The sequence below is a fragment of the Coenobita brevimanus genome, chromosome 101, assembly GCF_032717465.1.
Source record: "Coenobita brevimanus isolate Jiangsu-jjx chromosome 101, ASM3271746v2, whole genome shotgun sequence".
Taxonomy (NCBI): domain Eukaryota; kingdom Metazoa; phylum Arthropoda; class Malacostraca; order Decapoda; family Coenobitidae; genus Coenobita; species Coenobita brevimanus.
Window position 1 is genome coordinate 55,710,359 of NC_137054.1, and position 25,803 is coordinate 55,736,161.

General features: G+C 42.8%; 1 protein-coding gene across 2 annotated transcripts in view; it reads right to left on the reverse strand.

The window, feature by feature from the left end:
- The window catches only part of SF2 (splicing factor 2), a 114,412-nt gene extending 91,902 nt beyond the window's left edge, over positions 1-22,510 (reverse strand). For both annotated transcript variants that reach the window (XR_013899993.1, XM_080284525.1), the window contains exon 1: positions 22,264-22,510. Coding sequence is in view for 1 of the 2 variants with exons in the window: in XM_080284525.1 (XP_080140651.1) it covers positions 22,264-22,436 (173 nt within the window). In the remaining variant the exon portion in view is untranslated. The remainder of the gene's footprint in view (positions 1-22,263) is intronic.
- Between the last annotated feature and the right edge of the window lie 3,293 nt (positions 22,511-25,803).

Genomic DNA, 25,803 nt, shown 5'->3' on the forward strand with positions numbered 1-25,803 from the left:
TGTGCAGTCACTCCATGCTGTCGATTTCATTGTATTTTACCTTTACTGTTTATAACAAATGATATGTAAAAAAAAAATGTTTCACTTTGTGCAATTAGTTTATTACTACATGCACTAAAAGTAATTCATGGTGAAATATGACACTGGGGAATGATCTTTTAATGGCTGATAAGAAGTTTTTGCCTAACTGGTATATTGTACAGTATCAGAGTTTTCAAGATTAGGCTTAGAGGCAATCCTAAGTGATTAAAATTATTGGAAGTGTGTGCAGCAAAGCTTCTCAGCTAGGTTAGGATGCCATGTCCAGCCAGTGAGATTGTATGTAAACACACTGGTGCATGCATCAAACCTGATATACCATGACATTCTACATATCCTATCTCATGTTAAATGGAGACTGTATTGTGTCCTCCATGTGATAAAGATCAACTTGGCCCCAGTACCTCATTACCTACAAACAATGCATTCATTGTGTGTGTGTGTGTGTGTGTGTGTGTGTGTGTGTGTGGTCATTGGTGCTGCAGTGGGTGTAATGTTCGGTGAGACTGCTATAATGTTACGAAAATAACAGGAATGTATGCGTATTCTCTACACAGTAATGGGAGGTGTGTGTACTGTATATGTGGTCATTGGTGCTGCTGTCTGCGTATTCACTTAGAGACAGAAGCCAGCCAGTCCGGCATCATACATAAACATATCACACACACACACACACACCTAAATTGACATATTTTACTAAAGTTCTGACTCATGACATAAAAGATGATGTTACACATATATATGTATGTGAAGCAGTGTACTGGGTGGCTGTGTACACATGATGATGAAAGGAGCAGCAGGCTAGCAGCACCTGTTACTACACTCACAAGCAAATGTTAACCAACAATTTTTTCCATGCACTGAGCACTCATCTAGATCTCTCATTTCTCCCTAAACAACAGAAAATTCAGAATTCTGATACTATCTTGCATAATTTAAACTGCTGTGATAAAAACAGTTTATGACACCAGCCAAGATCCAAATGGTCATGATAAGATACTGAAATTCTGCTCAAGGCTGTGCATAGGCTTAGGGCAGGGTGGTGGTCAGCTGAATAAATACTGCTATATACTATATACCTCTATTTTTCCCACTGATTCTTAATTTCACAATTCGACGTTTCACGTTTTTCGCGGTTTTGGCGGAACATCCATGCCGCAAAAAAACGAGGATTTGCTGTATACGTGTATGTGTATATTGTGTGTATACACAGTATATACAGGTAAGCCCTTAATTCACGCAAACTTTTTTCACGCGATTTCGGTTATCCACAAATTTTTCATACAATAATTAAAACATAAAATTATAGTATTCAAATAAATAATTTTAATATACAAGAGAAATAAATAAAATATAAAAATGCCTACCTGCTGCCTGTGTGCATACATATATGTGTGTGTGTGTGTGTGTGTGGGCGGTCGGTTTACCACGCACCACACAGTCAGTTTGAATCCGACGGTCGAACCATGCTTGACTCGCGAATCGTTATTTGTGGCTTATTTTTCTGCCTTCCAGTAATTGCTTGCCTTGTCTGCCAACATGGGGCATAAGCGTAGTGCTAGTGATGCATGTGGTAACACACCAAAACGGACTAGTAAAGTGATGTTGCTGACAGAGAAAGTTAAAGTGTTGGACAAACTTAAGGGAGGAATGTTGGCGACAATTCTCCGTCAAGACGATTCCCCGTCATTTATTTACATACCAGTTTATTTAGTAAGTACAGTACACTAGTTTTTTACATATATGAGTTATAAAATCCTTCAGAAAATTAGTTATTAAAGTATTAATTAATCAATAATAAGTATATTTATAGAATGACAGGAAATCGTCCATGTTCTGCCGGTGAATTGACTTTGTGGTGAATTGTCTTGGAACCGTGTGTTTGGGGTGAGTCAACTGTTCTTACAATAAAGAAGGCAGAACGTAGCATACGGGAGGCAGTGAGGGCTAGTGCACCAGACTGTGCTGAAGTGTCTCCACCTACGCCTATGAACTGGCTCGGAACCGTATGTTTGGGGTGAATGAGTCAACTGTTTGGACAATGAAGAAGGCAGAATGTAGCATATGGGAGGCAGTGAGGGCTTGTGCACCAGACTGCTAAAGTGTCTCCACCTACGCCTGTGCTTGTCAGGTTTCAGTGTCAAATTTCTTTCATTTTTGTTGTTTTTCATACTTTATGCTAGTTTATAAGGTGTATATAGTACATAAACAGTATTATTCAGATGTAATATACTTAGTAGACATGCGTAATTATGTGCACACAAGGGCAGAACATATTCATGAATTTACCACATACGCGAAGGGTCTGGGAACCTAACCCTCATGTGAATTAAGGGCTTACCTGTATATATATATATATATATATATATATATATATATATATATATATACAGTAATCACTCCAATATCCGGATCAATAGAGCCATCGGTAGGTTCGGATATTGGTTTTGTCCGGATATTGGGCCCCAGCTTATGGACTTGTACTTACGGACCCTAACACAGAGAAACACCTATACAACTCCCTCCGGACATGCATAGCACCTATTTAACACCCAAATCACACCAATAAGGCACATAAATGACTGAAATAAATGCAATAGACACATAAAATGTGGGTTTAGAAGTATGTTCATACATTAATAAACATTCTGGTACTTATGGACTCTAACCGAACCTAACCTAACCGAACCTAACCGAACTCTGAAAAACACATTCCTACTGCACATGCATGAGGTAAGTTTAGTATGGAAAGAAGTACAGTATGACACTTTCTGGTAAGTATAGTATGGGAAAAAATACAATATGAAACATTCTGGTAAATATAGTATGGAAAATAGTACAACATGAAACATTTTGGCTACTTACAGCAAGTCCCTGGCCACCTCGATGAATAACCGCCTCCTCTCGGACTCTGACAGTAAGAACGATTTCCTGAAGCACTTGCACTACACTCTTCCTGAAGTCTTGCACTGAACTTAGTCACTAACACACAGAAGTCCGTTCTTTTCACAGTGTTCACTTTAGTCCAAATAATGTTCCATTAAATTTAAGTGTTGCACATTAACTTTTCCCAAGTTTTTAAGTTTCCAAAGCCAAAACAAAGAAGGTTAGTTACGTTAAATTTCTTTTTACTTAGTCTTTTCTCCCAACTTGAAAACCTTAACACAACACACCGTTTTTTCACTGCACAACACTCAAAATTCCCGTGTGGTCTAGTGGAGAAGTTCTTGCTGTTTATTCACTGTCAGAGCCCGAGAGTATCACTGGCAGGCGTCCAAGGGGTGCATCGGTGGGTAGTGGTGATGGCGTACCGACTACAGAAGACTCTGAAGACAGCCGCAAACTCACGTCGACGGTGACTCCACTGTAGCTGATGTGCTGGGCTGTGGCTCGGAGCATGAGGGCCTGTCTTGGGGAGGCAACGGAGTGGAGACCAGGGCTTGGCACAGCGGGGGTCACGGGCCTGAAAAACTGTCAATCGTTGACTGACGCAAGGACCGACGATTCTGGCGATTGATGATGCGCTGCCGGAAAGCACGCACTTCCTCCACGAGTCCCAAGGGCTCCATCTCCCTGTCGCAGTCCGGGTGTTCCAGGTAGTCTAGGACGAACTCTAGATGTTCCCGGAGTGCGCTCAGCTTGGGGATGGCTGGAGTAGTGTCCTGCTGGGCGGAGTCTGCATCATCATCGCCTTCGTCGTCGGAATCTTCAAGTTCGGGACTGACACCAGCAACCGAAGACGCGATCTCGATATCAGACAACGTCTGATACCCAGGATCGCCCTCGTCGTCGTCCAACCACTCACGAACATCGTCCACATCAACATCGTCGCCGTGCGTACGTAGCCGTGCATGGAAGTCATCCACGTCAAACCCTAGGAAATCGTACTCCACATCTGTTCCGAGAAGCAGACGAGACCAACCATTTTCAAGAGTTTTCACAGGGACTTCCTTCCATGCACTAGCCCAGTTGTACAGCGCAGACTTGATGTTGTAGCGGCGAAGGTTTTCCAAAGTCCGCTTGCCTCGAGTGTCACGTCCTTCCCTGCGCTCGTCCTCGTCCTCGAGAACCACCATCACCTCGTCCAGGAACTTCCGACGGTACAGGCGCTTTGTTGCCACGATCACTCCTTGGTCCATTGGTTGAATGAGAGCAGTCGTATTAGGTGGCAGAAACATGCACCTAATACGGCCATTCTCAGCAACCAAGTCCTTGTCGCACGGGTGGGCAGGTGCATTGTCGAGGAGAAGGAGAGCCTTTACCTGGTCGCGAGGAATTCCCAGTGTCTTCGTCTGGTAATGTATGACCTCCTTGACGAAGTGATGGTGAAACCAGTCTTTGAAAATCACAGCTGTGAACCATGCTTTCAAAGAATGGTACCATACGACAGGAAGGACATCCATCACCCCACGAAGGCACCGAGGCTGCTTTGCACGGCCAACAATAACGGGCTTAAGCCGGTGCATGCCGTTAGCATTGGCACAACACAAAGCAGATATCCGTTCCTTAGAAAGCTTGCGGCCAGGTACACGCTTCTCCGTCTCATCGGCGAGAGTGTTCGTTGGCACCGAGCGATAGAATAGGCCAGTTTCGTCAGCGTTATAGACTTGACCGAGAGTGAGGCCCTCCCTGTCGATCAAGCCTTTCACCTTGTGCCGAAACTCGTCCACTCCATCCTCGTTAGCGTCCAATGCTTCGCCATGTGCTTTACGGTTAGTAAGGCCATGTCGCAACTTGAACGCGAAGAGCCAACCCTCGGATGCCTTGAAGTCTAGGGCGTCGTGAAGCCTTGCAAACTTCTCAGCAGCAGCCTTCAGCTCCGTTCCACGTACCATCACACCAGCTGCACGTTGCTGTCGATACCAAATCAACGTGGAGCGGTCGATCTCTGCATACTTGGGAGTAAACATAACCTTCCTCTCCACGTTGCGTTTGCTTCTCGACGAGAAGTCAGCCGTGTACTGCATGAGCTTGTCTCGGGAACGCTTGATATCAAACAAAGTCGACCGGGCCAGGTTGAACTCGCGGAGAATGCGAGAGGAAGACCAACCCGCATCAACCTTCTCCAATATCTCCCGTTTCTTCTCCAGAGTCAACACCACTCTCTTCCTTTTCTCAGGAGGCGGGGCCATCATCACACACACTAAGAGTAGGGCAGAGAGCAGCAGGAGGCCTTGCAGCAAGTACGGCACCACCACAAAAGCGAGCACGTGGGCAGCCATTACGAAGAGCGCAGGTCCAGTCGCGGTGAGAGACAGGCGGGAAGTGGGGAGGATGCAGCGGCGCTCTATCGGACGTCGGAGGAATGACGAACCAAAACAATGCTCTCACGCGGCGCGCGCGGCAAGTTCAAATTACGGACGGCAAAAAATCGTTTTTTTTTCCAATTTTTTTGGATTTTCGGACCATTTTGGGAATGTTTGATCCCAGGACGATAAGGTTCGGTTAGTGGGGATGTTCGGTTATTGGGTGTCCGGATATTAGAGTGATTACTGTATATATATATATATATATATATACAGGTAAGCCCTTAATTCAGGCGAGGGTTACGTTCCCAGACCCTTCGCGTATGTGGTAAATTCACGAATATGTTCTGCCCTTGTGTGCACATAAGGGCAGAACATATGGAGATAACTTGGACCAACACAGGAAGGAATGAAGGTGGGTTGTCATTTATGGTTCAGTCTTGGTTAGGTGACTTCGGGAAGTTGGGCTGACGTAACCCCCCTTTTATAAAGTGTTTCAATCTCCCGATTTACGATAAAATCGGTATCCGATAAGGTATGACCTGACTTAACTCCATCGTAAAACGAGTAGTGACTGTATCCAGTAATCTGTCAATCGTCTGTCATCACAATATCTGGCATATTGCAACATCCAGGGCTTTCTGTTCGGCTCTATTAAAAGAATATCTGGCTCAGAAAAAGGAAGCACTCAGCAGTACTATGCATTTTTCGGCGGTACTGTTTATCATCCACCTCAGACACAGGATCCAACTGATGCACAGGCAGACCCCTCAACACATGCCAGCCAACCAGCACGTGATGTCAGGCATAGCCTACCTGACGCACCACACCCACCGTTGCCTTCTCATTCTCTCCACTGGACACCATAGAGTGAGGTTGTATCTGTGCCCTGTGCATTTGTGACCCATGCGGTGGCTACCCCCCAGTGCTGTGACTTAGCCTGTGGCCCCCATGCGGCACTCATTGCTGTAGAGCTGTGACTTCCCTTGTGGCCCCACAGTGCTCAATGCCCTAGTGCTTTGACTACTGTACCCTAGTTCTGTGTGATGGCTGAGTTTGTGACATCTGTGGTGATGCCAACACTAGTTAAGTACGATTATAGTATGTACAGTATACCCACTAAAATAATTATCAGCATCCCATGCTTCGATTCTCTTCGCAACTACAGTAGAATCGCAATTTAAGACCAAACGAAACAACGATCTTACAATAACACGAGCATTTAATTTCTCCCATAATTATATAATAGCACGGAAACACCACTCAATTGCAGGAGAGAAACTGTGGGAAATCGGTGTCTTGGTACTGGATTTCCAGATACAATGCGTGTGTTATGCTTTTCTCGGTCACTGATTGGCTTCCTCGACCCGAACCAACCCATGTGATCCCCCTACCACCTGCCACAGCCTGCTCAGCCCTGCTGCCTACCTCAGTGTTGATTGAATGGTCGCTGTGATGAGAAGTCTATTTTTCCTTGCTCCTCGTTTGCTCTCAGAACTACGAGCATGTGGCTGCAAAGTACAGTAGAACCTCTTTAATCCAGACCCCTTTAATCCGGATTTCTGTTAATCCGGACAAAATTTAAAAATAATAAGCTCGAAAAATATGTTGAAAGAAATTCTAAAGTCATTTTTAGTATCGACGCGGAAAGCGATCGTCATTCGTTTAGTCTCGGATCACGCTAGGTCGCAACATGGGCGCCTGTTTAAACACACGCTAGCATTCGTTCCATCAACTAGTTCACCAACCATTTATATTTTTACGCTGTATTTCAAAAGTTAATCCTCCTTACCATGCCCCTTAATGCAAGTGTAGCTTCTGCAATGAATAAAGGTGTTAAAAGGAGGAGTTTGCTTACACAAAAATGGGTCAGAATATTCTGCAGTGTTTAATGATTACTGTAGGTTATTTTTTGTACTTAAATGTGCTTTACTTGTACATCAAACATTAGCTTCTTGCCCATAGTGGGTGTTATCAATATGCCAAAGATGACAATGTATTTTTTGCCTACATAAGCTTTATTTTTATTCCAAATATTACAGTTAATTAATTTTTTTTTTTTTGCCTACACGGGCCTTAGTCACTTACTAAATTTAAAATGTAGGCTAGTTTCTTGTCATGGCCTTACCTGTAAATTATGCAATACAAAACTATCGTACATGATTAGTTTTGTTATTTTAGTACTGGTATCCTTTCATCTTTTGCAGTTACGTAGGGTTGACATATGCCACATATATTAATAATTAACAAACATACCATATGTAGATAGAGTTTGGTATGAACTGGAGATTACCCTGATGGTCCGGACAATCTGCTAATTCGGACAACCCTTCCCCCCATATAGTCCGAATGAGAGAGGTTCTACTGTATATGCTTAAGCACCCTGAAAGTGCTATGAACACAAGAAAAGCATTTATTGTTGAGAAAAATGTAAAAAATGTTGGACAAAGTAGTGTTTATTGTTTGAGCTTAAATGCAAACAATCAGACATTTTGAGTCGGGATGTTTACAATATGGATATTTTCTTTGTTGGAAAAAAGTTAATAATGAAGCAGCTGTGAAATTCACGTATTCGCCTTTAGTGCAACGTGTGGAAAAAAAAAAAGGCTATGCTCAATCTTGTTATGAACTGACGGTCTTTGGTCAAGTAAATTCAGATCTTACGATACGTGAAGACACTAGGTGTTGACATAAATGGTTAGGCAAGATAATTATGTGCGTTCAGTTCTTGTGCATTATGGTCATACAAATTATTCTGCTTGGCTGACTTGTTTTTCACAATTACTGTATTTGTGTGTATCTGAGAAGTGAGATACGCAATCACTCCATGCTGACAACTTCTTTATAGTTTTTTTTTGTCCTTTATTGTTGATGACTAATGGGTTTCAAAAAGTTTCACACTATATTTTTTTAATGACTGCCGAAAGTGATTTGTGACGAAATATGCGTGATGCTGAGCGGCCACTATTCACGTGTTGTTTATGTTTAGCTCAAGTTTTTGCTTGATTTCTAATGAGGACTTTCCAGAGGCTTAGTGGCAATCCTTGGTGATTAAAATTTTTATGGAGAGTATTAGGGGGCAAAACTAACAGGTTAGGTTAGAATACAGTAGCATATTGGTATGTCCAGTTGGTGAGGCCGTAGGTAAACACACGGTCTTTGGTGTTTAAGGCAGACATATTTGTAATAATCTATCTTTAAAAATATTTTCAACCAAAAAAATAAGGTTCCTAGAACCTAACCCCCTATTTTACGTGTAAGTACATGTCACGTTTTAGCGCGAAATCGATTTTGCACGAGGTTCTGCATAACCTATCTCGTGTTGTATGAAGACTCTACTGTATTACTGGCACAGAAGCTGTGAATACACAATAAGAGTTGGTACACCTTATCCTCCACCTCTTCAATCTGTCTGCCCCTCCATTCCCCCCCCCCCAACTCACACTCTCTCTCCTCTAGATAAATTATAACTCACGTAGCTTTATGTCATGTATATGGAATAACTCATAGCTATGGACATTATGCCCAAAGGAAGATTTCAACACAGCAAAGCACTGTCCACTGGATAACTGAGAAATCAAATTGCTATTTGTCTGCTTGGCACTTATTGTATCCATGGTTACCACCTTATGATTTTCTTACACGTTATGATACAATGACAACCACCATTAGCAAGCATTTTAGAATGGGTTGATGACAAACTATACAAGCCTAACAGTCCAGTTTATACAACACCCCATTAACAACGTATGTAAAGTACAGTACACTGTATATACAGTATGTATCATACCATAGTATTGCTATATTAACCACACCAACGACATGTGAAAGTAGTAGCATGGATTATGAAACTGCGAATGGTATATCACCAGTTTGACAGAGATGATGACAACATTGTAGAGGGAATGATCGGTAGGAATATTCGTATATTTCAGGATGAGCTTTTACCACAGACAGTTCTCGATATGCATATAATATGAGGAGTGTGTTGACTACGAAACTGTTTCAGCTGGACAATTTGAGCTTCGAACAAGCAGTAGGAGTTTTAATGTTGATTCTGAGTCTGATCTACATTACACATCAATATTCATGTTTATAGTTTTTATGAAAACTATGTTGATACTCAAACTCTCTAAAGTATGGTCATGTAAAAGGCAGTGATAATTTCATCATTCATTCATTCATTCATCATCCAATCCTATGTTGTCCCACGAGGAGTATAAAAGCACGGTGCTAGGCAAGTTGGTCCTGACATTTCAGACGAGTGACCAGCCTCACTCATCCCTGAGTGGCATTACGTGAGCAATAAACCCAAACCACCCCTTGGACATAAACCTTAACCAACTCAATCCGACTGCAGCGCTGTAATTACCCAGTAAACCACCAGGTGCCAAAATTTGGTTATATGGTTACCACCCAGTGTAGCAAATGGTTTCCTGGTGTACGGGAAACCATTTGGCTAGTCACCCAGTGTAGAGTCACCCGTAGACAGAAGGAAGAGGAAAGAATGAAGGAGAGAGAGAGAGAGACAGAAGAGGAAAGAATGAAGGAGAGAGAAGCAGAAGAGGAAGGAAGGAAAGAAAGATGAGAGGAAAGGGCAGCCACCCGAAAGCAGCACTACATCAAGCGAGTGGATGGTCAGTGCCCCAACCTACCACCATTCAACTGATGGTACAAACAATATTTCACTTTTTAAATCTTTTTTTTTTTTTTTTTAAGAAGTCAAATGCAAGGTTGGACATTGTGTAGGAGGTCATCTGATAACCATAACAGGGTATAGGACAACATACTACTTGCAACTAATGTCTACGGTGTGACAAACTAAGAAACTAAGACATGGAGAGCAAACAGGTTATTTGCAAAAGTCTACATTCCCGAGAATTTAAGGAACATATCCCCTGCAAGTGTTGAGGTGCTGGTGTAGTGTTTTAAGGCTGTGTTGCAAGGAAGTATGAAGAATATGAGGTGTGACTAAGGATCAGGCATTCAGATATCTTGGATGATGTGCCAAGTAGTTTTACAAGTCCAAATGAAGAAGGGTGTGCAGGTTTTTGCCTGATTTAAGCACAGTGATTATTGTTCCTTGATTCCAAAGTTGGGGATGCTACCATGTATATGAAGTTATTAATGTCTGAGTGCTGGATATCATGTGGTCCTAAATGTTTCAGATGAAGACTGCTAATGTCGTCTGGCCCTTTGCCTGTAGAGTTTGTTTTCTTTATCAGTAATGCAGCCTATCTGTTATACAGTGAAGGAGTGGAAAAGACTATCTATGCAGAGTTCAATCTTTTTTAGACTCAGTACATCTTGGTGAAGATGACTTGTGCTAACATAGCTGTTCAGTGTGCTTCAACAGCATGGTTAAGTGAAGAAAACAAGTGGGAGCTGTGACTGAAACAGAATATCTGAGTGAGTTTGAAGGTGGAAGTAGGCATGGTAGGCCAATAAGAAAGTGGATATATATGGTTGTGTGTGTGTGTGTGTGTGTGTGTGTGTGTAAGTATGGAGACTGATGAGGCTATGGAGCTGTCTGCAGATCTAGTTGGTTCAAAAATTTTGTACAGAGGAGTGTATGATAAGCAGGGCTCTTGCTAACTGCCGATGGTTGTGAGCCACTTGGCTCCTAAGGTTTCAGATTTACGAGCCAAATAAATTTTTAGTAGCCAAACTGACTACGAGCCGAAATAATTTACGAGCAACAAATATATTTGTTTATTTACACATTGTGATGATTAGAATCATATAATGAAGTTTTAAACATTCACAATGGCGACAAGAAGAGACTTGATAACTGATCAGACGTGCTTTTTTGTTCATTTAACTGAGATTTACTTATTTTGTTGTTTACTGGGTTTTGAAGAGGATGCATTTTCTCCTCGCCAAAAAGCGACTTGCACGTAAAATCTGTTCGTCGAAGGGAAAAAATACTCGCATTTGCGAGCTGTGGCTTGCTACAAGAGACATGACGATAAGGGTTTGGCAACTCCTTTATTTCCAGGTGAAGTGACAGTACGGTAATAGAAATGACCCTAGATGACATATGGTATAATGTCATAATCGGTGGACTGATTCTGACCAACAGGAGACATGAAGTCGGTAAATGTGGCTGAACATGTCTGACGTAGCACGTTTGAATGATGAGTGAAAGAGTGTGTGGTCCACTAAATAGGGTAAACTTGTTTCTTTGGCTTTATCAGTTGGTATGTGTTGTTCTGTCACTATCCAACAAAGCAAATTATCTGACTGAATTACAGTAATTTTTTATTGCATTAACTGACAGCATGTATGGAAACTGAAAACTTCAAACCGCTTGCCACTCCCCGCAACACCAACAATGCATGCTAAAACAAAGGCTGCTGTTCACTCCACCTCTGAGAGAAATGGTATGGTGTTGGTGAACATGAAGATTTTAATGGAATCTGTGGCTTTTACTGTTTGTCTTCGTGCTGTGAGCATGCCTGTAGCTACTCATGTGGAAAATAACAAATTGTTTACATAAATGTGCAAGCAGAGTCCCAGACAGTGCCAGGCTGTCTTCTCTGATTCATAACTTACATGTCTACAATGCACTTTTTGGCCTAAATTTACCTTGAATCTCCATCCATTCCTGGAGCAAGAGATTATGAATTAGGCTGGGGTTAGCTTGGCATGATTTACAAGAAACCTTTATATAAATGATTATCTCTCTGCTTGGCAATCACATGTATTTTCCACAGTAACATCACTGCTGAGTTCATTTAAAAAAAAACAACATGCACTTGGGTTTACGAGGTCTGTTCCGAAAGTATCCAATCTTAGGCTCTAAAAAAAATAAATAGTGAACTGGAACCTATTGAGCTAGGACACTAATCCACCCTCAAACTAGGCCCTTCTGACTTGACACACACAGCCCAGTGTTCCTTCCGCTGCCTGAAACATTTTTCAAAGTCGGTTATAGGTATCTTCTGCAGGTCCTTCGTCGCATTTGTCATGATTTCTTCTCTCGGATGAACATTCCTCATGACATGATGGAGTGTGCAAATCGTGATCCAGACTTTCTGAAATCTTATCACTGAAGATGAGACTTAGGTGTACAAGTACGACCCAGAAAACAAAACAGTCATCCCGGCAGAAGCACACTGCACTGCCTTGGCCAAAAAAGGCAAGAAAGGTCTGCAGGAAGGAGAAATGCACTCACATGCTGACAGTCATTTTCAACTACCATGGTGTTGTGGATCACAAATATGCACCATTAGGCTACGACTGTCAACAACATTACTACCTTGACGTCATTCACTGTCTTTGTGGCGCAGATCGACAGTAGAGACCAGACCTTTGGTAAGTGGCAAGTTGGAAGCTGCACCATGACAATGCCCCTGCCCATTCTTCTCAACTGATTCAGGGAATTTTTGGCCAAGCACAATATACTGCAGGTCTGGTAGGCTCCCTAATCACCAAACATGACTCTGAGTGACTTTTGGTTCCTCCCCATGCTCAAAACTCCGCTGAAGGGTTCCTGATTTGAGACGGGTGAAGAGACCATGATGAATGCAACAAAGTACCAGCAGGAGATACTGAAAACCGACTTCAAAAAATGTTTCAGGCAGTGGAATGAACACTGGGCTACGTGTGTCATCAGAAGGAGCCTACTTTTAGCGGGATTAGTGTCCTAGCTCATCAAGTTAGCTATTTATTGTTTTGAGAGCCTAAGGTCAGATACTTTCTGAAAAGACTTCATATATAAACTACACACTTGTGAAATATTGTTCATAACATGAACTGAAAGTAAAATATACAATACGCTTCACATCTGACATAACCTAAGTTTGTAAAAGGGAAAAAGAAAATATTTAACTCTTCAGTTTGAAAAGTCAATCAAACAGCCAGTTTCTATTACTGTAATGTCCTCTTTGGCAACAATCTTCCACTCACTTGACGAACCAGGTAGTGCTGCCTACTTCTTCCTTCACCTTTCACCATCATTCTTTTTCTGCATCTGCCCTCCTCTCTTCCTATTTCTCCCATCTTTCCTGTCACTTTAATTGCTATTTTTTCCTTTTCAGATGCCTTTACACTGAGTGACAAGCCTAATGGTTTCTGGTAAGCCAGGAAACCATATACAACGCTGTGTGGTAACCACATGACCAAACCATGAGTGTTCCCTACGCATCAACAAGTGGGTAGACGGAGGGTTAGTGCCCCTCCCCATAAAGCAACTACCTCAACATCAAACGGCCAACCCTGACGGGATTATGGCGTCTGGCTATAGACAGACAGATATTTTAGTTTCCACACTATGATGCAGGTTATACTCAATAAGAAGTCTGGGGGGGGATACATCTCAGGTAACTGACATTTGACTTTTGGTACAGAAATATTGGAGAACAAACAAAATATACCTACTTAGTGATATTACAGAAAGTTGCCTGAATGCCCATGATAGCATGTTTACTGCTGATCCCGCCAACTGGATATGATGTTAGCAAACCAAACAAACTCAAAATGTATGCAATTTAAAACCCAAAAATAGCAGTGGATGTCTAACAGGAGGCAGTGGAACCTAACTGGAGGATTTGCTCCCCAATAATCATAACCTACCTCACAGCATGCAAACTGTGCCAAAACAGCATCGTGCACTGAGTGTTTGTTTATCACGGCATGTTCGGCAATCATCATACAACCATACAATGGCAAAGGTAGGTGCGATCATAAAGCATATCTTTTATACTGAATCCCGTTAGTACCATACATCAGACGATATTCATAAAAATTAGACACAAGTTAACGAAATGTTTGATGATTAAAGCACTTCATATTTCATAAAAGCTAAAATATAAGACGCATGAAGCACAGCACATTGAGGAGTAGACTGAAGCACCAGTCAAGCAGGGCAGTACTCCCAAGGTGGATAGAAAGCTGGTGACAGGGAGAGCTGGAGCTCCCATTTCATCAGACCTCGGGACTAGATCCTGACCATCCCCTTTTGCTGAACTTTTTCAGTGTCTCAGTAACACAGAGAGTAGGCCACCATGCTCTCCAATACAAGTTTCTCTAACTGTCAACACCAAACTACATGCACATTACACAGTACACTTCCTTTTCCAAAATTTAAAAAAAAATCATGGCAGCTCAACACATGGCCTCGGAGTCTCCAGGGGGGGGGGGGGACCATAAATGCCCCCAACTTCTGCCCTTCTCCCGGTGACGACTCGAGCTGCCTGGAACCACTGTCTGACTCCCTTCTTCTTCATTTCTGCAACATTCGCAGCCTTTCCTCTACCTTGCACTGTTGAGCACCACCTCTCCTTCTCTAAACCTCACCTTCTTTTTCTAACTGAGACTCAGCTGTCTGAGGCAACTGACAGCAAACCCTTTTCTGTATCCTCCTACTTTCTCTGAACTCATTTCAAAGTCAAAGGTGGCCGTTGTGTATATACAGGCAACGATTTATCTTGCTCTCGTGTTCCTGAACTCAATTCTTCTGAATTCTCTACACTCTGGCTTCGGCTTTCCTGTCGTTCCCTGACTAAATATGTCTGCGATGTTTACTTATCCCCTAATTCAAATGACTATCAAAAATTCTTTGACTATTTTACTTCTACGATGGAATACGTTCTATCCATTTCTCCTGCTCTGAAATCACCATTTTCTCGGAGATTTCAATGTTCACCTCCACCTTTGGCTCTCCTCTCGTTTCACTGATCCACCTGGTGAACAAGCCTACACCTTTTCTATCCTTTATGACCTACAGCAGCTTGTACAGCACCCTACCTGTATCCCTGACTGGCTTGGAGAGAGCTCCAACATACTTGACCTCTTCCTTACAACCAATCCTTCTGCTTACACTGTTAATTCTTCTCTCTCCATTGGGCTCCTCCAATCACAACCTTATCACCTTAACCTGTCCTATTGCTCCGGTATGGCCTGTGGCCTCCAAAGAAACGTCGTCTGTGGCACTTTGGAGCTGCGGATTGGGAGGCCCTCAGGCAGTACTTCTTTGATTTTCCCAGGAATGAGTATTGCTTCCATGGCCGGGAGCCATCTGAGTGTGCCTTGCGCATTATGTAGGTTATTCTCTCAGGCATGGAAGCATACATTTCTTTCTCATATCCTTTGACTAATGCAAGAAAGCCTTGATTTAATCACGTTTGTTCTAATGCTGTCCGCAACAAGGAGAGGGCCTATAAAAGGTACCGGAGCCAACCTACCCAAATCACATCTTTTATACGTTTCTGCCCGGAATCGTGCTAAGTCTGTTCTTCGCTCTGGTAAAGATAATTTCATCCATACTAAATGCTCTCAACTCTCCAATTTGAATTCTTCTCGCTCCTTCCGGCACCTTGCCAAAAACCTTTCTAACAACTTTACCTCATCATCCTTCCCTCCTCTTTTCTACTCTGATGGCTCTGTAGCTATTTCTTCAACTGATAAAGCAGATCTCTTCGCTCAGACACTCTCCTCCAATTCCACCTCAGACAATTCCGGTGCTGTTCCTCCATCACTTCCCCCCTCTGACTTCCTCATTGCTGACATTAAAATTTCTTCAGCTGATGTATTTTCTGCCATCACAGGCCTCAATACTAATAAGGCATATAGGCCTGACGGAGTCCCTCCAGTTGTTCTCAAGAACTGTGCTTCTGTACTTACACCCTGTCTAAACAAACTCTTTCGCCTTTGTATATCAACTTGTATCCATCTATCTGTGCCTTCATCTCTAGCTTCCTTTCTGTCCTTCTATAGCCGCTGTTGTAGATGGCCATCGTTCTTCTCGTAGATCTATCAACAGTGGTGTTCCTCAGATCTCTGTCCTATCAACAACTCTCTTCCTTTTATTCATCAATGACATTCTAAGATGTACAGTCACGAGTACTAATTTCTGCTCAGGGGTTATCCCTTCCTTCCCCCCTCTACCCTGGACAGAGGGAACGGGGGAATCGCGAACAAGTCTATCCCGCCTTCTGCCCCCAACTCCCCCACCCTCCACCTCCAGCTGCCAGTTACTGATTAGACGCAAATTTTTTCACGTCCTGTAAACATGAGTAAACTGTCGTCGCACACGCTTTCAACGGCCAAGATTTGGACTATATTTTTAGAATAAATTATTACCGTATTGAACTGCATTCTCAAATTGAAAATATTCATCATCATTGTAATCCAGTGTCGTCCGCTGCACAATTCTGGGTTCCAGTGCTTACCTTTTCACTTTCCCCAGCTGTCTCTCTCTCTCTCTCTCTCTCTCTCTCTCTCTGAATTTACTTTTCCCACTCACTCTTTCTTTTTAAAATTATATAACTTTCTCTTTGCTTCTCCCCCCCTTCTCTCGTTCTTTGTCTTAAGTCTTCCCCGCCTCTCACCCCTCCCCTCCCCCCACCTTAGGCCTGATCAACAGTCAATTATGCTGTCACCGTTCCTTCGTATATCGTGTGCAGGCAACATTTATCACACACACTTAGGTCAGATGTATGGAAAGCTAATTTTTTTTTTTATATAATTGTATTTCTCATTATGTGCCAAGTTCAAATAGAGAACACCAGACCAATATTCGTAATTTTTATTAGAGTGACCGTTCCACTTCACATAGCTGGGTAGCTGGGCTTATAAACTGCACACACACACACACACACACACACACACACACACGACATAAATTTTGCACTGACAGCATGGCGACTACAAATATAGTCATTCTAACAACTGGATCTGCTGGCTCCAAGCCTTCCCTGTCCCAGTCAAACTCCTCATTCAATAAGTCAAACTCCTCATTCAATAACCGGTTATTGAATGAGGAGTTTGACTGGGACAGGGAAGGCTTGGAGCCAGCAGATCCAGTTGTTAGAATGACTATATTTGTAGTCGCCACGCTGTCAGTGCAAAATTTAAGTCGTGTGTGTGTGTGTGTGTGTGTGTGTGTGTGTGTGTGTGTGTGCAGTTTATAAGCCCAGCTACCCAGCTATGTGAAGTGGAACGGTCACTCTAATAAAAATTACGAATATTGGTCTGGTGTTCTCTATTTGAACTTGGCACATAATGTGAAATACAATTATATATAAAAAAAAAATTAGCTTTCCATACATCTGACCTAAGTGTGTGTGATAAATGTTGCCTGCACAAGATATATGAAGGAGCGGTGACGGTATAACTGACTGCTGATCAGGCCTAAGGTGGGGGGAGGGAAGGGGTGAGAGGCGGGGAAGACTTAAGACAAAGAACGAGAGAGAAGGGGGGGAGAAGCAAAGAGAAAGTTATATAATTTTAAAAAGAAAGAGTGAGTGGGAAAAGTAAATTCAGAGAGAGAGAGAGAGAGAGAGAGAGAGAGAGACAGCTGGGGAAAGTGAAAAGGTAAGCACTGGAACCCAGAATTGTGCAGCGGACGACACTGGATTACAATGATGATGAATATTTTCAATTTGAGAATGCAGTTCAATACGGTAATAATTTATTCTAAAAATATAGTCCAAATCTTGGCCGTTGAAAGCGTGTGCGACGACAGTTTACTCATGTTTACAGGACATGAAAAAATTTGCGTCTAATCAGTAACTGGCAGCTGGAGGTGGAGGGAGGGGGAGTTGAGGGCAGAAGGCGGGGTAGACTTGTTCGCAATTCCCCCCTTCCCTCTGTCCAGGGTAGAGGGGGGAAGGAAGGGGTAACCCCTGAGCAGAAATTAGCACACGTGACTGTACATCTAACTCTATCCATTCATACGCTGAAGACTCCACCCTTCATCTTTCCAGTCGGTTCCCGCAACGTCCATCTCAGCAGTTACTTCAACAAACAGGAGATGATGCTATGGCACACCTAATGTCTGACTTGGCTCGTATCTCTGACTGGGGTAAAAATAATCTTGTTGTTTTTAATGCATGAAAGATTCAGTTTTTACATCTATTAACCCGACAAAATCTTCCACAGGTATTCCCACTAATGTTTAATAATATTCAGCTTAATCCTGCATCATCCTTGAACATGCTTCGGGTTTCATCTTGGAAAGATCACATAACATCTTTTGTAAAATCTGCATCCAAGAGATTACGTGTGCCAAGCCGACTCCGTTCCTTCTTTATCCCAGCACAATTGTTGACTCTATACATGGGTTTTATCCGCCCCTGTGTGGAGTACAACCCTCATGTGTGGGGAAGCTCTCCACATACAGCTCTTCTCAACAGTATGGAGTCAAAAGCTTTTCATCTCATTAACTCTCCTCCTCTTACTGACTCCCTTCAACCTCTGTCTCTTCGTCGCACTGTTGCATCTTTATCTCTTTTCTATCGCTACTTTGATGGTCACTGCTCCCCTGAACTATCTGCATGCATTCCTCCACCTCTATGACGGGCACGTAGCACCCGTCTAGCAGCAAACTCTCATCCCTTTTCTGTCCAACTCTCTACTGCAAGAGTTAACCATTACTCCCAGTCCTTCATTTATGCAACAGGTCAACTCTGGAACTGTCTCCCTCTGTCCGTGTTTCCTGCTTCCTATGATCTCCAGTCTTTCAAACACAGTGTGTCCAGGCATCTCGAAATGATCAGATCTTGAATTTGGCTCTTTCTTGTTTTTTGTTTTTCTCTTGGAAGGAACAGTAATTGCGGGCTCACAGCCTTTGGTTCCTTCTTCTTCGCAAAAAAAAAAAAAAAAATTAATGGAAGTCCCTATTTAGGAACATTTTAAAAAAACTACTTAAAAAAAAAACTATATATGCTTATCTATAAAAAATAGCAAGGGAACCTGTGAACACTTCAAGTCCAACAGGATACTGTATCTGGAAATTTCGCATCACTGCAATATATAACTAATGACCTGTTTAGCTATATCACACATACTATCACCCAGAGTAAGTTACAACCAAGAGCAAAACTTTAGGTTAGTTTTCGTTAGTTCCCATCACTCGATCTAGGAAATCTGACACAACCACATTTTGAATCTATTCCACTATAATCTTGTTTTTGGAAATGTATATTTAGAGTGAAAATCCTGTATGTAACCCGCTGTATGCCGGCTATTTTTAGCCCTATGGGTCACCCCAGTGCCGGCCATTTTTCGCCCCCCCCCTTTTTTTTTTTTGGCTAAAATGATAGATTTTGATGTGGAAACAACAAATTTTGCCATTAAAATGCTCACCGAGGCTCGGAAATGGGTTTTATTGAGTCCTGCATACTCGTGTACAGGTATAGCCGCTCTCTCACGCTCACCACGTACGTGAAAGCCGTTTTCTATGTAAGGTATACTCAGGTTTTTATGCTGGGAAGGTATAGCAATGTTCAGTACACTTTTCTGATTACTTATTACTTCAGCATCTATCACTGTGAAAGCATTATCTTACACTTACTTGAAGATGGGTACAACATGACTTTATTACATACAGTCCTGGCACTTACAAGAAGGTATGTACAACTTTTCACTATACAGTCCTTACAGTTACAAGAAAATATTTACAACTTACACTTACATGAAAATATTTACAAAATACATTCACTATGTACAGCACTGGGTGAGGCAAACAGGCAGAATGAGGCAGAGCGAGTGTGAGGGCGGGAGTGACTGACTGTATGGCCTTGACAGCCTGAGGGATGGTAGAGGAACAGTTGCCATACATGCCTGCCAATTTTTACCCGCGAATCTTGAAAAATGCGGTCACAGAGAATTTTTTTATTTTAAACCATTTTAAAACGGCACTGGCAGCAGAATTAAGGTATGTCAGGCCGTTTTAAAACAGCACTGGCATGCGGCGGGTTAATTACCTCGGATCTCCCCTCAACTTCTAACTACTTGGAGCTCTTTCCCCCTGCCATAGGCAGTTCCCAGACGTGACGTCACATGATTACTGTGCATGCTCAGACCTTGCAGCCAACATTAAAATCACCCAAAAGGTGGGCCATGCAAATCACTGACACCATTTGCACAACTTCAAATTTCAACTATCCCTTATGTCTGTCAGTAGCATGATGGCTTCCTTTTGTTGTGGGTGAACCTGATGGAATATGAGGCTATCGCTCATTTTTTAACGAATAACATTTCAGTAGTTCACATCACTCTTTCTCAAAACAAAATAAAAAAAATTTTGTCAATTTTAGTGTGATCTAAATGAATTTGAGATTCATTTTTGTCGAAAACCACTCGTTTTGGAGACGGGCCTACCCGGGGCTATCTTCAAAACAATTGAACTCCGACAAAAAGGAAGGAAAAACACTCTCAAATGACACTACAACAACCAGAAAATCATATTTCTAACCTAACCTTACCTTAAATGCCACTGTCAGGGGATTCAGCATCACCAACGGCCTCTTCCTGGTAATGATGGTCCTGGTTGAGGGGTTCTCTGACAACAACATTTACGAGTAGGAAATGTAAGGTTAGAAATGTGATTTTCTGATTGTTTTTGATTTTTTTTTTTTGCTGGAATACTCTTGGTCTGGAGATAGCCTTGGGTAGGTCTGTCTCCAAAACAAGCAATTTCCAACAAAATTGAAATGCAAATTCATTCAAATCACACTAAAATCCACCAGATTTTATTTCTTTTTTCTTTCGAAATCAAGTGACGTGAACTACCGAAAACTGACCAAACTTTCTGCCAAACTCTCCAACTGCACATCTTACTTTTGGTATAATTTCAAATATTTGATCTATGTTAAGTCTGAATAATTTCAGTTAAGTTAGGATAGATTATGTAAGTTCCAACTCTGACTGGAGTTTGGACTGATAGGTATTCATGGGCTCTCCTGGTTAAGTGGCAATCCTTGGTGCTTCAAATCAGGGAAGGTGGGGGGCTGTAGGCTGAGGCAAGTTAGGTTAAGCTGGACTGTTAGATTTTCCATAGATTTGAATGACTGATGCATTGACAAGTCCCACTGGCAAGATTGTCAGTAACTTTGCTGCCATGAGCAATCTCTCAGCTTCCTTAATTACCCCCAAATACACATTTTTTTCTCTACACTTCTTGCAGTCTGAAATAAGCAGATAACTGTGCTGAACACTGTAATAAGGCTGCTTTCCTTAAATTCATAGCACTGTAAGAAGGCAGTTGCAACAGCTGTGCCTGTTTGGTAGTTTTACAGCAAATTAGTAGGTGGTGGTGACCATCATCCACTCAATGTAGTGCTGCCTACTTCTTCCTTAGCCTTTTATCATTCTTTTTCTGTGCCTGCCCTCCTCTCTTCCTATTCCTCCCAGCTTTCCTGTCACTTCTTATTGCTTTTCTTTCCGTTACAGGTGGCATTACATTGAGTGACAAGCCAAATGGTTTCCTGTAAGCCAAGAAACCATTTACAACACTGGGTGGTAACCATATAACCAAACCATACGTGCCCCTACGTGTCAACAAGTGGGTTGGTGGATAGTGCCCCTCCCTGTGAAACAAATAACTCGAGTCAAATGGCCACCCATTATGGGACTATGGCGTCTGGCAATAGATAGACGGATAGATTGATAGCCAATACACCCCCCACGTTGAGCAGCACATTTTTCTAGACCTAACCTAACCTATGCTGCTGCAGTGGAATGCTTACCTCGTTAATTATCATACTGTGCGTTTATGGTGGTAATATCCTTGAACCGCATTTTGGCAACTTGTAAAATAATACCAGTTTTACCACATTAACACCATGTAAGTTTATAAAAATGCAGATCAAATCTGTGTAATCGTTGTCCTATTTTACCCATACTGGGGTCAAAACCTGAAGATGGAGATGTCAGCCACCTTACAAATACACTGATGTAAATTAGCTTACGATCCTTAGATCATCCATTTCAAATAATTAAGGTGAAAACATTGGCTGAGTGGTGTGGAGCAGCTCTGCCTCTTCATCTTAGCAGTGTTGTGAGGCTGTGCGTCCACCCCGCCACCACAGCCCCACCCCGGCCAACACACCCGCCACTCCCATACACCACCACCCTCACACACCACGCAACACAATGCCAATATGTAACCTAATATACTCCACACTGTTCACTACGTCTACAATTCCTTGTCGCTATAATCTCAATCACAATATTTCCGCCACAAACTAACCTTGGATCCTCAAATTCAACGAAGGCAAACGGGGGTCCGCGGCGATTCTTGAGATCTATGAACACGATCTTCCCGAATTTATAGAACAGATCTTCAATATCCTTGGTCCTGATGTCGGGTGGAAGATTCCCAACGTAGATGCGACACTCATTATTGCCTCGACCGTAGGACATGGCGTTGAAAAGTACAAATGAAACGTTGTTCTCCTCTTCCGTCTAAGCAGAGATCAGAATGGCGTCCCTCTTCACGCGGGATTTATCCGCAGTCCCTCCTCCCGCGACAGAAACTAGTTCCTCTGCCTGTATTATCTGATCTAACAGTTCTGTCCTGTATTATGGAATCTCACCCACCATTCTGATTGAAAACAATATACAGTGAAATCATACACTAGCAAAACTTTAATATCATGCCTGCAGAAGCAATAAAATAGCAGACACGAGAATGGCGGCAAGTTTAAAAAGTATAATTTTGTTATTAGGCTACTAATGAAAAAGGATATGAAGAAAGAGGATAGCTGCAGCACTTGGTAACTACCAATGCCTGGCCTATAGTAGGCATGTATTATCTAAAGAGTATTAATCATCATCATCATCAATCCAGACGACAGTTCTATTAACCCAGCAAACATGAATGTGTTGGATCAGAACCGTTTCGATCCTGGATTCTGATCCAGTGTTGCCAGATGGTTCGGAGGTAATTTCAGGAGAACCTGACCGAAATTTTCAGGAGAAACGAGTATAAATTCGGGAGTTCTCATTCTAATACATTAAATACTGTACATTACTCACTTTATGGTACTTACAATAATTGGTAGATCAAATAGAAATATGAATGAAATTAACATTTTTTTATATAAAATTTTATGGCACTGGCAATAATTGGTAATGATGAAAATGAAATTAAAGAAAAAACTTTAACAACATAGTGCCATAAAAACTACTCTATCAATCATGAATTCAAACAGCTACCTTTAAACGTGCAAAGATGCACCAAAACTTTCATCTTTCTCTTCACCATCACCCCCCATGCGATGATCATCAGCAACTTTTTGACCAGTACATTTTTTTTCTTTACATGGCACTAGCTTTTTTTTTTTTCTTTGTTAATTTAAAATTATGACAACGATCACATTAAAGAAGCCTTTTTAATGTAAAGCATTCCATAGAGATTGAGATGACACCCTATTTCTCAATTTTGTTTTCATACGGTTTATATATAAAAGTAGTCTTTCAGCTGTAGCACTCGAGTGAGGCAAACAGCAAATTTAACATGAAGTCAGACAGATGTGGATACATAGGCGCAGTTTCTCCTTTTTTTTGCGTCACATCCAAAACAGAGCTGTGCTGATATCACCGCTCAGTACATCACTGTCTGAGCACCCTTCATTCTGTGTCTATATTCGGTGCAGTCTGAGAGGTAACAAGGGAGGGAAATTAGGTCATTAATGGAGCAACTGCTACTACTGATCTTCTTACAAGAAGGGGATCCAGTACCTCGAAATTTTGGCAGCATCAGCAAAGGGGAATTCTCTCTCAGACACTCAAGTTAGCTTCTGTGGATTTTAACTACCATTCAGCAAAATTTCTGTAGATATTCTGGAGCACTGATCGAAATTTCGGGAGATAATGGCAAAATCCATAAAAATTTCTGGATTTCTGGAGATTCATCAGAATTTCAGTAGATCTACCGATATTTCGGGAGATCTGGCAACACTGTCAGATCGTCCCAGTGCAAGTGTCGATAACCATTTGAACATAGATCCAGATTCGGTTCGGTTCTGGCCCAACATCTTGTCTGTATCGGAAGCCAGAAATCAAACCACAACTAGAGTGCCAGAACTGTCCCAGCAAACATAAAATGCATGGGCCAGTATTGTTCCAATGCTGGCACTCTGAGCTTTAATATATCGGACCAATGATGTAAACTCGGCTTCCGATGTTGGTCCGACTTATATCAGTTATCTGTTTGCACTTCGGGACGTATCGGTACAATGCAGGATTCGTAATGTGTCAATGATGGAAGTCTTAATCGTGTCTTCATTGGGTGTTAAAATCCCGGGAATAATCTCGGAGGGCACTACAACACCGGAAATAATCACTGAGGGCATCACGACACCCCCAGGAGGAGCCTACGGAGAGGCGGACAGAGCGCGGCCCGACTGCGGACGACAGGGACGTAAGTCCGCTAGGGCCGCACGCTCCTATGACCCGGAACTCGCCCGCCGTCACCATAGCAGGAAACGGAGACTACCGTGCGGGCGAGCTGACCCTCGACAGGATCGGGGTGGAGCTGACTTTACAGCTCCTACAGTCGTTCTATTTTATGAAGGCAGTTTGGGTGGGGTGATCTGGGACCTCACACTGTTAGCTCTGTTGTCACCGCCGCCGACACACGTGTAATTACTTGTGCTCACCTCTCTCTCTCTCTCCCTCTCGCTCTCCTATTATAGTAACTACTTATAAATAAATTTTAAACACTCTATAGATGTAATTCAATAAAAAAGCTATAGTATGGTATGAATCTCATAAGACTTGTCAGCGTTGCTTTTGCGACGTTGTCAGGTGGTGACACGAGGGATAGCCCTGCGTGAGCGGGTCATACTCGGTCAGTCTCCCGCCATGGAAGCTATAAAAAAAAAAAAAAAAAAACGCACCTATAGACATTTACCTCAGGGGTGGTGTGGAAAAAAGTCGAGAACAAGAGAAAAAATAAAGAAAATACAATTAGTAGTAGTTAATATAAATATGAGAGAGAGAGAGAGAGAGAGACCACGTGTGTGGCGACGATGTGGCAACAGAGCTAACAGAGTGAGGTCTCAGAGCGCCCCACCCAAACTGCCTTCATAAAATAGAACGACTTTAGCAGCACCCCAGCGACGGCTGGTAGCCGCGCATATTTAGAGACGGCCTGTGGCCGCTCTGAAGCCCAACAAGAGACGGTCTGTAGCCGCTCTGAAGTTCAGGAGATGGCCTGTAGCCGTACCCCCCTAAGAGCCACGGCCTGTAGCTGGGCTCAGGTGATGGCCGGTAGCTGTGCCCTTAAGAGGCCACAGCCAGTAGCTGCTCCCCCATCAGGTGCTGCTATATCCCCCTACAGGAATCAGCAACGGCCAGTAGCCAGGCTTGGGAGAGAAGGGTATGTCTCCTCTCCTCCTGTAGTTGCCTCCGAGAACAGGACACAGGTGACGGCCGGTAGCTGCGCACGTCGGCAGGAGACGGCCTGTAGCCACTCCTCGTCGGCACGTTCTTGATACAGGGACAAGGTGATGGCCAGTAGCCACATCGGCCGGCAACTGATGGCCGGTAGTCGCAATTCGCCTGCTTCCCTGTCAGGGAGTCGGGCCCAGGTGACGCCGGTAGCCGTGCCTACAACAAAGGGACAGCCAGTAGCTGCCTTTGTTTTGTTGCCCACGGGAACCCAGCGACGGCCAGTGGCTGCCCTCATTTTGTTGCCCACGGGAACCCAGCGACGGCCGGTAGCTGCGCCAGGGAGGAGCACCAAAGCCCCTCACCCCCTGTGACTCCACTACAAAGAGGTCCT